Source organism: Zalophus californianus, chromosome 1 (genome assembly GCF_009762305.2).
Source record: "Zalophus californianus isolate mZalCal1 chromosome 1, mZalCal1.pri.v2, whole genome shotgun sequence".
Lineage (NCBI taxonomy): Eukaryota > Metazoa > Chordata > Mammalia > Carnivora > Otariidae > Zalophus > Zalophus californianus.
This window is the reverse complement of record NC_045595.1, coordinates 96394318-96408235: the sequence shown is the minus strand read 5'-3', so window position 1 is coordinate 96408235 and position 13918 is coordinate 96394318. Positions and strand designations below refer to the sequence as shown.

At 48.0% G+C, this 13918-nt stretch overlaps 1 protein-coding gene across 6 annotated transcripts in view; it reads right to left on the bottom strand.

The window, feature by feature from the left end:
- The window catches only part of CLSTN2 (calsyntenin 2), a 647841-nt gene that overhangs the window by 106178 nt on the left and 527745 nt on the right, over positions 1–13918 (bottom strand). For all 6 annotated transcript variants that reach the window (XM_027584719.2, XM_027584723.2, XM_027584720.2 and 3 more), the window contains 2 exons: positions 12297–12545; positions 7307–7428 (listed from right to left, as the gene is read on the bottom strand). In XM_027584719.2, coding sequence (XP_027440520.2) covers positions 7307–7428; positions 12297–12545 — 371 coding nt within the window. The remainder of the gene's footprint in view (positions 1–7306; positions 7429–12296; positions 12546–13918) is intronic.

Genomic DNA, 13918 nt, shown 5'->3' with positions numbered 1-13918 from the left:
AGCCCGGCCCAGGGCCACGCTAGGGGACAGAGGCACCACATGCAGGGCTCAGGAAAGCCCGGCCCAGGGTCACCTCAATAAGCTGTGGGGAGTTGGGAAGTGGCTGCATCTAGGAGCCTGGGGCAGCTCTAGGCCTCCCCAAGGCTCATGAGTGATGTACTGGTTTCCCTTTGCTGTTAGAACACATCACCACAGATGTGGTAACTGAAAACAGCACAAATTCATTATCTTACAGTTTGGGAGGTCAGAAGTCTCAGAAGCCCGAAACAAATGTCAGTGGGCTCAAATCAAGGTATTGGCAGGGCTGCATTCCTTCTGGAGGCTCTAGAGCAGAATCTGTTTCTCTCTCGCTCTCTCTTTTTTTTTTTAAGCCCAGAGAGGCTGCTACACTCCTTGGCTCAAGGCCCCACATCCCTCTGATCTCTGCTTCCTTTGTCGCATCTTCTCTGACTCTAACCCTCCTGTCTCCCTCCTGTAAGAACACTTGTGACTTTATCAGACCCATCCGGACAATGCCCCTATTTCAGGATCTTTAATTTAATCACCCTTTTGTCATGGGGGATAACATATTCACAGGTTTCAAGGATTAGGAGGTGCACATCTTTGGGAGCCATTATTCTGTCCATCACAAGCGGCCGACAGGGGAGCTGCGGAGCCCAGCTGAGGTGTCATGGCACGAGCTGCTCTGGGTCAGCAGTGAAGCAGGGACCCAGGCCACCAAGGGGGCTTCCAGGGGAGGGAACGTGGCTCAGGCAATGGGCTGCAGTGGCAACTGCCAGCATGTTGCACCCTCTCTAAAGAAAACAGAACAAATGCACTAACTGTGCCAGAAGTCACCTTTCCAGGGAGCAGACAATCCAGTCCCTGCATAGTCCTAACCCGAGAGGACCAAGAGTGTCCAGTGCGGATGTGAAGACCCTTCTCTGCCATCACCATGATGCCATGGAAGCCAGCTGTCCGCAAGAGTCCAGAAGACGGGAAGAGGCAGGGAGAGGGACTCTAAGAGAAGGGGCTTGTCTGGGGTCCTTATATATTACAGAGAGAAAGACAAGGGAGAGTATTTGTGACCCTTCCCACATCCGTTTTTCATTCAGAACAACCTTGTAAGTTGGCATCTTAGAAAAAGTCATCTGGGATTCTGCCTAAAAGAGAGAGAGAGAAAAAAAAAAAAAGAGGTTCTAGACATTCTTCCCCCTCTGTTTAGGACACATGTTCCAGAAGGAACACAGGTGTCACTGAAAGCTGGTGTGTGGGCAGGATGGTGAGTGGGCGGCCACTGCGTTAGAGAAAACATGGCTAATGCATCCAAGAATTAGTCTTCAGTGGCGGAACTGGAGTGCTGACAAAGCCCGATTACTCTGCTCATTAAGAGGACTGGTCTGGACTGGACTAAACCATTCTCCAATTAACTCCTTGGCACTTGGCTATAATAATGATTGAATTAAGCCATTTGACTCCCAGTGTGGCTGGAAGAGCAGATGTGGGCAAGCTGACTGCTTCGTTCTGACATTCATCCTCACTAGGAATGAAGGATTTATTCACTTGTACCTTCTTGCAGGAGCTCCAGAATTCCATGCAAGTAGAAAGGCTCTGACCAGCAGAGGCTCCGGCCCAAGACAAATGGGAGCCTTTGGCTCAAATCCCGGCCTTGGCATTGTTTCTGGGGAGACCTGGGCCTGTGCCTTACTGTCTCCTTTGTGTAGGAGGAAGGGAGATGACCACCACCAGGGGCCTGGGGCTGGGGCTCCTGCCCCGCTCTCCCCTGCCCCTTCCCCTAGGTGTGTGGGGCCATGCTCCCCTGCCCCTGCCACTGGAAGCCCAGCACTCTTCTCCTTGGAGGGTGGCGGGGGGCTGGTGCTAGAAGAACAGGAGGGGGCTTACAAAGAACACGTGGGCCTCATCTAAGAAGATCCAAACCTCTCAAATAGACATGTTATGGTGTGGTTTTCCTGTGTGAAAATCATAGCATTTTGTTGTTTTTACTCGGTAGTCTCAAACTGTTGACCAGAGTATAAAGGTAGATTGCAGAACATTTATTGAGTCTGATGATGTGTGGTTTTAAATGAGAAAATACTAAACATGGGGAGGTTTTACATCAAAATCTGATTCCAACTTCTGGACAGTTGGAAAGGCAGCCCCAGGCCTGGATTCTTAGATGGCCTGGAGCCGTGTGGTGGCTGAGTCTTCAGGAAGGACCCACCTTCGCCCAGCCAGGCATCTTCCTCTTTCTCCCCACCCCTCATGACTAGAGTTCAGGCTCCTGCAGGAGAATGCTCTCAAGGGTTCACAAACTGGGCAGGGCCATGTCCTTTCTGGTGACTGTTACGAGTTCTGGCACAGAGACAGCAATGGCCAGCAGAATGAATCTCACTCCTGCATCTTGTGCTCAATTGCAATTTTTCAGAGATGCATTTTTTTTTTTTTCCTTGCATGAGCTGGGGGCACCTGTCCTCTTGCTGGTCGATTGAGGCCGTCACTCAAGCTGTGTCTTCCAGTAAGTGGAACATGCTGTGAAACAACAGCAGGTTCCCCTCCAAGCACCAAGAAGTCCAACGGGAAGATCATTAGAATTGGTGACAATGAGTCAACCAAATCCAAATAATGGTAGAGCTGGGAAGGGCTGCAAATTAATAAACCTTTCCTGTGTGAGCTGGCAGTTGGGCATTCTTCTCTGCTCCTGTCTGGGTTTGCAACATGACTAGCTGCAGGCTCGAGGGATTTGCATTAGCAGATCATAAGTAAAAATCCCATTAAAATGACATTCTCCTCATCATTAGGATCCCTTTAGTGAGGTGCACTGGATTGTCAGGGACATTTCCTGGAGTGGCCCAATAGTGGACTTACCTGACAGTCTGTCCACCCTGGCATCAGCTTTCTGAGGTGTGGGGCAAAGGGGCTGGGCTGCTGGAAGCACACAGCTCCTCTGTGGCAACTGCCTCCCTCCCCTGGCACGCTCCTCAAGAGCTCCGTGCTTATCATGCCCTGGATTCAGGGAGCATGAGCAGCCTCTGCCGAGTGCTTGAGCTCCTGGCCTGGCCGTGGAGAAAGGAAAGGGGGGACCCTGGTTCTAATGCAGCCCTTGTCACTGGCCTGAGCTATATTTAAATTTGATAAATTTTATGAATGTCATACTCGCATTATTCACATTTACCCATCCTTAAATTCTCCTTGAATAACAAAATTCTTCGATGATAGTCCATTCTTTTGGGGATAAAGTACCAACTCAATAACATGATGTGAAAAGCCTCTTGGGGTTTAATTGACTCTGCTCCTCTAAACGTGGTCCTAATACCTGCCAAAGCGATCTCCTTCTGCCCCATCCCTATGGTCTACCACACTTCTCCTGAAGCCAGCCGTCCTACTCACCTCTGCCATCTTGGCTGCCTTGGCTCCACATCACTGAGCCCTCGGTGCTCTATTCAGACAATGTCCCCTCTCAGGGGCTTTTTCAGGCTCTTATTCCCAAGTTCATGTCAGATGTCTCTAGAACGGGCTCCCACAGACTCCCCACACCTGGCCCCCTGCCTTCTGCCCCAGCACATAATGATGTAAACTGTTTCTGTGTTTGCCCCGTGATCGTGGACACCTATAGAGAGCAGGGGCTTCTGTTTCAGCAGCTGATCCCGGTACCGAGCAACAGAGCCTGGCATGTAGTTTGTGTTCAGCCTAAACTGCTGACTAAAGAACTAGATGAAGCCCCATTAGGCATTAGAACATTTATTATGCTTCTGGGAGCTCCAAGGTGGGTCAGTAGACTGGCTTGAGTCCTTTCTGGCCCAGGCCAGAAAGTTCTGCAATAATTACAGAGTCACTACTGGGCAAATACAGTAAAATCTTTGGAATTAAATATCAAGATAAAAGCCAAACAGCCTTTGAGATCCAAATGGTAAAATTTTAGAATTTTAAAATTCTGCATAAAATGAATCAAAAGATCAATTTAATCACCAGGAGGTTTTAAAAGGTCTCTGGATTTTTCTCTTCTCTTTCCCTATCTCCCTCCCTCATGTTATCTCTCCCTTGTTTTGATCTTGACATCCATTTGCTGTTATGCAAACATTTACTGGGCACCAACTGTGTGCTCAGAGCTATAATATGCACTGAGGAGCTGGAGAGAGTAAGACACAATACTACCTCCCAGGAGCTCAGCGCAAAGTGAGCAGAAAGGCGGGATAAATGGCTTACTAGGGTAAAGTAAGCATCGTGATGGAATTCTGTATGGAGTCTGGGGAGCACTGGGGAGAGGTAAGCCACTCAGGGCGGGTGACCCAAGGTAGCTTCCTGGGGGAGAAGATGCTATCAAGTATGTATATTCTGAACACCAAGTGATTTACATCCAAGAAACTTCTGGAAGGTTCTGTCTACACAGCTGAATAAGGGAGAGAGAGGTCTGTGGCTGGGTCTATATGTACCACTGGATTGCTAATATGAGTGTGGTTGAGGTTTCCTATACCTCATCCACTGTGCCTCCTTTCCAAGGGGCTAGGGTTTCTGATCACCAGTAAGTAGCCCTTAAGTTTTTTTAATGTTAATTTTTTTTAGTAAAGAATGCTATGGACTGAATTGTGTCCCTCCCCCCAAATTCATACATTGCAGCACTACCCCCCAGTGTGACTGTATTTAGAGAAGGGCCTTTAGGAGGTGGCCAAGGTTAAAGGAGGTCATAAGGGTGGAATCCTAATCCCATAGGGCCTTATAAGAAGAGGAACAGGTATTCCAGTGTCCGAGCTCGCTCGCTCTCTCCCTCTCTCCCTCTCTCTCTCTGTCTGCCATGTGAGACGAAGACTGTCTACAGGCCCGAAAGAGGGCCCTCCCTGGGGAGGTGAAGCAGCTTGGCACCTTGATCTTGGACTTCCCAGGCCAGAACTGTGGGAAATCCATGTCTGTTGTCTAAGCTCCCCCCTCCCCCCACCCCCAGCTGTGATACTTTGTTATGGCAGCCCCAGCTGAGTGAGACAAGGAAGAAGACAAGGTTTTTTTTTTTTAAATGTTTTTTTTTTTAAGATTTTATTTATTTATTTGAGAGAGAGAGAGAATGAGAGATAGAGAGCACGAGAGGGAAGAGGGTCAGAGGGAGAAGCAAACTTCCCGGCAAGCAGGGAGCCCGATGCGGGACTCAATCCCGGGACTCCGGGATCATGACCTGAGCCGAAGGCAGTCGTTTAACCGACTGAGCCCCCCAGGCGCCCGGAAGAAGACAAGGTTTAAGCAAAGTGAAGATCTGACAGTTTCATGGAGTTTCATCAAGACTATAAACACTTGCATCTCAATGACAATTCTGATCTCTAAATTAAAAATATTTAAAATTTAGAAGTGAAAACATTTTAAATTAGCAAGCTTACTGAAGCAGCAGCACAGCGCAATGAAATAGGGCAGGTCCAGCCATGGTTCACTGTGTGACCTTGGGCAGGTCACAGGACTGTGGTCCCCGCCTCATTTCAACCACCGGGCAGGCCCAGGGGGGCAGAGGTGAGAGAGCGCTCAGGGGCAGTGTGCCTGATACAGAGCAGACACTGATGAATGAGATCCAAGGAACCGGGAAGGTGTTCGGTGAACCTCAGCCCTTCCTTAAATGCACCACTTTGGGCCCAGACTTCAGAATTCCTCGAGTCATTCTATCTTTATCTGTAGAACCAGAATTCCTTCCTCACCTATTTTTAATTCCCAACCCTGTGACTTCATTTGCCTGTATCAGGACTTCTCAATCCCATCTTAGAAAACGCTGCAGGGTATCTGTAATCATCCTGGCCAGTATAGCAATGTTCTTATTAAACCCTCCACAATATGGAATTTATTTTAATTCATCTCAATTCATATTATGTATTTAAATATATCCCATGTAAGCCATATGGCACTTTAGAAGGTAGCTGAGAGGTTGCTAGGAAATCAAACAAGCAATGTCAAGATTTCATAATTTCTACAATACCCAGAATTCCTAATTCAGAGGAACATATACTAAATCCAGATGCCATATTTGCAAAACCCCAGGCTCCAGCAGGATGGGATTTATTGGAACTAGATCAGGCAGTTGCCACTGGGCTTCCTCAAGCATCTTTCCATCAGCTTGGCATCCTTGACCTTGTCACATTGCCTGAAGTTCCAGCACTGAGAGGTTCCCTGAGGTTAATGAATCTATGTTTTAAAAAGCATATGTCTGTGCTTCTGTGTGGCTGAAAGGGGGCAGCTATCATTCTCATCTCAATGTAAATGAGTTCCTTCTGGAATGCTTCCCAGTAGCACTCTCTGAAACTAGCCATACCCAGGGCCTGGGTTGATGCCCATAAGAAAGAGAGAGAAGGGGAAGGATTCTGGAACATTCAGCCCTAGACAAGGTGATGCAGGCAGCACACACAGTGGGCTTTAGGGGAAGAAAGGAAGCCTGAGGTCCCCAGAAGCACTCGGGATATGGGTGGGGTGCCAGATAGTAAGACCACGGAATGAGCATCATCTCATCTGCTTCATTAAGCTGACCCGTTCCACAGTCCCCTTCCCTGTCTGCCGGCATTCTCGCCCTTGATAGTTTAAAACCATTTTTAAAAATTCATGTGTGCCCTCCCCTCTGCCCCCCAGTTCAAGTCTAAGTGAAGGCCGGTGCTAGGCTTGCTGTCCAGAACCTTCCTCAATGGCACAGCCCCCCAAGGGAGTGACCGCCTCCTCCACAATCTCAGCCCTGCATGGCCCTTGGAGACAGACGCTTCAAAGCTTTTCCCTCCAACCAGACACTTCATTTGTCATTGACAAGGATGACACAGTGGCCCTTGTGATCACAGGCAGGAGGCTCTGGAGTGAGTCACAGGTTTTGCACTTCAGGAAAGAACGCGCGCGGCTCACAGTGTGCCACGTCACTGTTTACTTCAAGGTCCTCGGGTCCCTTGTTCTCAACCTGTGTCACCAAAAGCAAGGCTGCACCGTCACCCGAAGGAGATAAGAGAACATCACAAAGGAGGTACGGCGCTTAGGGTATAAACATGTGCTAACAGAGATCACAGACTGGGCCTGGGAACCAAGAGGACCAGCAGCCCAGGAGCCCAACGGGGAGCAAATGGACCAGATACGCGTGCGCAGGTCCAGCACCTGCTGGGGGGTCCCAGCGGGGAAGTGTGGCCCTCCCCCCTCCAGCGAGGCTTACGGCAGCAGTTTTTCTCTTGACTTGAAGATGCTGTGTGTCTCCCCGAGCTGATTTTCCCAAACTCAGCAAGCGAGCACAACTTTGAGGTGCCTCCTCACTGCTACTATCACTGAAGCACACCTACCACCCCTGCAAAGGGGGTGCTGGGGTGAGGGGTGAGGGGTGAGCTGAGTGCCATACCTGGTCCAGCTTCCAGTGGAACTCAGCAGGGCGGAAGGTGTCGGCCTGGTCGAAGTCCTTGCGCAAGAGAAAGACGAGGCGGCAGTTGTGCACGTACAAGGCGTAGTGATGCCGGTTCATTTCTGCAAAGCACAGAGAGGAGTTGAGTGCTTAAGGAATCCCTGCATCCGTCGCTGCCAGAGGGATCTTCCCGCTACATCACTGAGCACACCCTCAAAGGGGGAAGGAATGGGCATTCCAGTTTCCCCTTTTACAATCAGATCTAATGAATGTTCTAGAACACACGCGGTGAACTCACTGAAACGGAAGACGAAGAGTCAAGAAAGCGAAACTTCTGCAGAGAAGCCATTTGGACTTGAGATACCAACCTAACGTATACTCAGATACTGCATGAGGCCCAGGATAAAGCTTATGTAGGTTAACGAGTTTCGCTTGTTTGTTTGTTTTTGTACAAATACTTCTGGGAAGGCTATGGGGGCTCTCCGACAATCACGTCAGCTACCCCGGGCTTCTCTAACACAACTGGTTTCTCCTAGAGTGCTGGGCTTATGTTTCATTTCTTCAGGCTTGACAATGGTGACCACAGAACATGTCTCCTTCTCTACCTTATTGTGTGCAGTTAGGGGAAGCGGCTTCATATGTAGCTGCTGGGAGGAGGGGACACATTGATTTTTCAGCATTAGTCATAGTTCCGTGTCTTTCCAAAGCAATGAATAAATACCCCTCTCCCCATACGCAACGGATGGGATGTTTTCCTCCTCTGATATAAAGACTTCCTTTTCTGCTTAGGAAATCTCGCATCATGGATCCCAGTCATGACGTCCGGCAGCCACAAGAAAATAGCCACTGGGAGGGGAGGAGCTGTTGTTTGACCAATACTCAGAGAACTCAACATCATATACTACATAGTAGCATACACCGAAATCTACTATGAGGCGCATGCTCCATAAATGACAGATGGATGGGTGGGTGACCTGTTGTGGTAGAAAGAACGTGGGCCCTAGAGTCAGACAGACTTTGGGTGGAGTTGTACCTTTGGATGATTCTGGGAGAATTTTTTTAGCCTTGTGTCATGACAGGGATGCTAGATTGTCCTAATGAATCATGGGACTAGGGTAATGAGATGGATTCTTGTACATCCTGTATAAACCTTGATGTTTGCGTGTGAGGAATCAATACCAATCCCACTCCTAGGCCTCGCCTAGGTTGGTTTCCCTGCCACGGTGACTGGTTTGGGACCCAGGCCCAAGTCAGGCCACGTAGGCCCTTCTCCCAGCCAGTGCTTCTGTCAGGGAAGTGACTCGGTTCAAGCTAGTGATGCGGGAGCTTTTCTGAGTGGTTCCAAAAAAGAACTCTCTTTTATCAGAAAGCAAGCAGGAAGACACTCTCTCTCTCTCGAAGTTGTAGGATGTAACTGGGAGGCATGGGGCAGCTGCAGCCCTGTTTGCTAACATGAAATCAATACATATATGGAGGCAGATCTGAGAAATTGCAGAGAAAAGGGCCAAGCCCTTGATCACACTTTGCCTGAAGCTGTCATAGCTCTGACTGACATTTTCAGTTACAAGAACTCTACATTTCCTTTATTATTTTGATTTCTTTGATCATCTGATATCAGTTTGATCTGTATTTCCTATTTCTTATAACTGAAAGCATCTTAACTGATACAACGCGGAAGTTTGTACAAAGCAGTTGCCAGTGTGGCAGGGTTGGCCTAGGCTAACGTCTGGGTGGCCACTCGGCCTTTGGACTGATAAAATATGCCCCGGCCTGATTATGGGGATTTTACTCAATATTTCTTATTCCCCTCACAGTTGTTCAGCTGATTTCCATTATCTATTGTCTACTGTCAGAAAAACATAGAAAGAAGGACTTTTCCCCCTTTATTTTTATTTGGAGTCAGGAGTGGTTGTGGGTGAGGAAGTGGAATGAGAAGAACGAATGGAGGTCTGGAGCATCTTCCAGCCTAGGAAATTTCTCCCTCCCTCTCCCTCTGTTTGTCTGGATTCCTGGAGTCACCGTCCACACTGAGGTCACTGGGTTCTTTAGTGGGCTAGAGACATGGTACACTCAGAAATCCGCTTCATTTCTTTTCATGACCTTTGGTGTTCTTTGTGGCAGCTAAATATTTAACAAAAAGAAGCCAGTTAAATGAAATAATAAAGCCCCATGACAGAATTTTGAATTGTTATGTAATTCATATCTTTAAAGACTATTTTATCATGAAGAGAAATGATCTGTAGATGTTACGTAAAAGAAACAGGGAACATACTGGTATCACATGTATTATAAAAATAGTGAAAATTGTAAGGACATTCCACATATACATATACATAGAAATAAGATTTTATTTGGTAATGAAATATGCCAAATGTAATCAGGAAATATCTTTAGGTATTAGGGTTTTAGGGGATTTGTGTAGTCTCCTTTATATTTTTCTGTGTTTTTCAGGTTTTCTGATATAAACATGTCTTGAGAAAATGTTTCTGATATATAAAAGCCTAATAAAGCTCTAGTTTTTTTTTTTTAAAGATTTTATTTATTTATTTGAGAGAGAGAGAAAGCACATGAGGGGGGGAAGGATCAGAGGGAGAAGCAGACTCCCTGCTGAGCAGGGAGCCCGATGCGGGACTCGATCCAGGGACTCCAGGATCATGACCTGAGCCGAAGGCAGTCGCTTAACCAACTGAGCCACCCAGGCGCCCTAAAGCTCTAGTTTATTCCTGATAGTTTTTAAATTTAGGGCAAGCAGGTACTTATAGATTTTTTTTTTTTTTTAAGTCAAAGTAGTTAGAGGAAGCTTCCTTATCTTCTTCGTGCCAGTGCTGAGCTGCCTGTAAAGTGTTGCTCTGAGCTGAGGCCAAGGCGGAGGAGTGCCAGGTCATGCTGACTCCAGGTGCCGACATGCCCGTGGGGTAGACTGCTCTGATGACAACGAGGCATCATCATTTAAGGCAGCATGTTCAGCCACGTCTGCACCAAAGAATCCTCTAGAAACTGACTTCCTGTGCTGGGGTGGGGCCCTGGCATCTTTGCATTTTTATGAAGGTGCCAGGTTTTTCTGCTGTATAGCAAGGTTGAGCACCACTGGTCCCAGAGCACAGGCCTGGAACTCAGGCCCAAGGACCAGGTCCTGTCCTGTTACTCTGGGTAATCGGCTGCGTTCCCTTGGGCCAGTCTTTCAACATTTCATAGTTAAACTTCCTCCTCTGTAAGCAAGAACATTGATATCTGTGTGACCTGCCTGCCAGGGTATTTGATACATTTCAGAAAGGACTCTGTGTGTGGCGGCAAACCCCAGCCCGCACCGCTTTGCCTTGGTATATATGGTCCTAAGCTGTTGTCTCATTGATGCTGGCTTCTGGATCGTGAGGGGAGCGCCCTGCCAGGCACCGCAAGGACCAAGCTGCAGGGTGATTCCTGGGATCGTGCGCTGAGCTCTGAACCCTGTCCCAAACCTCAGTGTGATCTCATGCACGTCTGTGAGGTCCTTCCTGCATGAAGGTCCCAGAAAAACGCATCCTTGGCATAACCGATCCGACACAGACTTACTTTATGACTAATGACAGCCAGGCAACTCTGTCTCAGTTTCTACATCTAGAAATATGCTAACGCGTACTGTAAGGTGTGATTAAAACAGCAAATGTGGGGTCCTGGGAGTAGCATAATGTGGAATAAAACCAGAAGTTTTATTGATAGTAACACCATCAAGTAATTAAATTGAGCACTGATTTTATATCTGATGCTGAGTGATTTCATACATTATTTCATGTGTATTTCCCCCACTTTACATACGAGGGATCTGAAGCTCAGAGAGATTAGCAACTCCCCAAAGGCCACACCTTGGAGTGGCAAGGCTGGGAAACGAACCTTGGTGTCCAGCGGCAGAGGCTGAGCGGTCCGCCACTCTATCCTGCCTTCTCATTGCGGCTTCTGCGGGGGCTATTATTTATTTTGGGTATTTTAACAAAAGCAGTGCTTGAAATAGGAAATTGTGGAATTATACTTTAAGATAGAGTTGTAAAATTTGCATAGGCTATCCGAATATTTGTGTGTATGTGTGTGTGCGTGTGTGCGTGCATGTGTGTGTGTGCGCGCGCGTGTGGGATATGGTGACCAGTGCACAGGACTGGAGTTAGCTGGATCTGAGCTTACATTTCGGTTCTGATCCTTACTGGCTAAGCAACTTGGGATGGTTATTAACCTCTCAGGGATGTTTCCTTATCCTTAAAATGGGAAACACAATAATGCTTTCCTAAAATTGTTTGTAGAGATCTGAGAAACTGTCTAGAACAGTAATATCTAACACAGACTGTACTTCTTATGTGTCAGGCACTGTTCTAAAGCACTACACATACAGTAAGTCCTTCAATCCTATTAAAAACCCTGTGAGGTTGATAATACTAGAATGCCCATTTTATAGAGGGGGAAAGTGAGGCACAGAGAAAGAGGTAAAACAACCTGTCCAACGTCACATCACCAGTAAGTGGTAGAGTGCTTTTAACCACCAAGCAGTGAACTGCCTTGCACAGGCTTAGCATGGGGGGAATGCCTAACAAAAGTTAGCTACCGTGATTACGTTTGGCAGTGACTTGGAAAATTACCATGACCCTTTCATTGAAAATAAACTTTTGGAAGTCTTACTTAACATATAATAGAGCAAAGGTGTTGCTGCTTTGAAGGAAGAGTGAAGTCTCCCCAGCCCCCAACTCCCACCTCGTATGCAGCAGCCTTAAGTTACTTCTGGGGAGGCTGGGGTTCCAAAGAACCTGGTTTGAAAAGCACTAGTCCCAGCTTTTGCATTTTTGTGTCTGTGCCTCTACTTTCCCCCCTTTCCTGGTCCTGCTCTACCTCCAGCCCAGAAAATCAGCAGCCAGGAAACCGGAGACGAGAATAGTTTCCCAGGACGCCATCATGCTCTGGCTTTCCTCCCGCATCGTCGGTGGCTGTGTCCCTGCCTAACCAGCCGGGATATAACGGGCAGACTCACCAGTCTTATCTGAGTTGCAGAGGATGGTTTCCTTCTCGGCTCTCACACCAGGGCTGGGGCCGTGTTTCATCCACATGGTGATGGTGAACTGGTCTGTCAGGTTCTTGGGCACAATCTCATCAGGGATCTTGGCCCCTTGTCTGCCATCAAACTGGAAGATCATCTCGCTGCTATCCACCAGGAGCCCTGCTGTCCAGTTGGTGGCAGCGCTGGGGGACGGCAAGAGGTCGATGATACCAGAGGAGGCTCCTGCGGGGCATGGGGGCCAGAAAGAACAAAGGGTTATTCCTCACGGAGTTGGGTGTCCTCGCCTTCTATTTTCTGCTCCTGGGTCAGGATGAACTACTCAGTGTAGTTGCTTAGAGAGCTGAGCCAACCTTCAGTGAGGTGACTCAGGAAAAGAAGGGCCAAATGCCATCCCTCCCCCTGAGTTCCTTATGGTCTGCAGAGGTGAAGGCATCAGTAACTTACAGACAAAAATGTTGCATGTGACAAGATAAGGTGCAATGAACTACTATACAAGGAAAAGGTGCTGGAGGAATTTCGGGAAACGAGAATGGGGGGGGGGGTCTTTTTTAAGCAGGGAAGGTTCCTGGAGAAGGCCAGAGTTTGATGTGGATCAGTGAATTCATTCATGCATTCATCCATCCATTAACCTATGAGCCATTTATTGAGCGCTGACCATGTGCCAAGACCCCTGTTAGGCACTGGTGATGTAAACGTGAATCAGCACAATCCCTGACCTGGGGTAGCTCAGAGCCAACAAGTGCACAGACAGCAATGACGCAGTGTGATCGGGGCTGTGACTGGGGAAAGTTCTAGGTCCTGATGCCATGGGAAGGAGTGTGAGCCACTTTGTACTCACCACACTTTTTTTTTTTTTTTTTTACAAGAATTATGTTTAGGCCAGATGGTAGAGAGGTCAAGAAAACATGGGTTCAGAAGTCCTCAAACTTGAATTTGATGCCTTGCAACACAACTTGCTAGCCTTGTGACTGTGAGCACGTCCCTTAGCCTTTCTGCCTCTCCAGCTCCTGCCATGGTATCTCCCTTCCCAGTGGGTTGTGAGGACTGAATGAGAGCCTGCATAAGAGCCTGAGCAGCATGCCGGCCATGTGGCAAATACTCACTCCATGTTACCTGTGACTTTATCCTTATGATGATTATTATTTTTGCTACCACTATGATTCCAGGCTAAGACACGAGCACTAAACCTGAAGCAGGGGGAGTGTCACAGGTAGATTTGTATCTTAGGAAGGTCACACCAGCAGCTTTGTGGAGGGCAGAGCTCAGGTGGGCAGGAGAGGTGAGCCTTGCAGAGAAGACTGGATGCCTCAGCTGGGGGGACCCACTGACTTCCCGCTGAAGATCTCTGCTGCCAGCAGAGGAGAAGGACTTGGCTCTTTAGGGGAGGATGAGGGCCAGGGCTTGCTGATATTGTCAGGGAATAAGAGTCAGGGAGTCTAAGGTGTTCCTGGTGCGGGGAGTCAGTGCTTTCCCGGGACCGTACTGGCCAGGCAGTCACAGAGGCTGATGGGTTTAATGGACAGTAGTTGTGTGCGTTACCTGATCTTTGTCAAAGATCACTGGACTTCTCTTTTTTTTTTTTATTGTTATGTTAA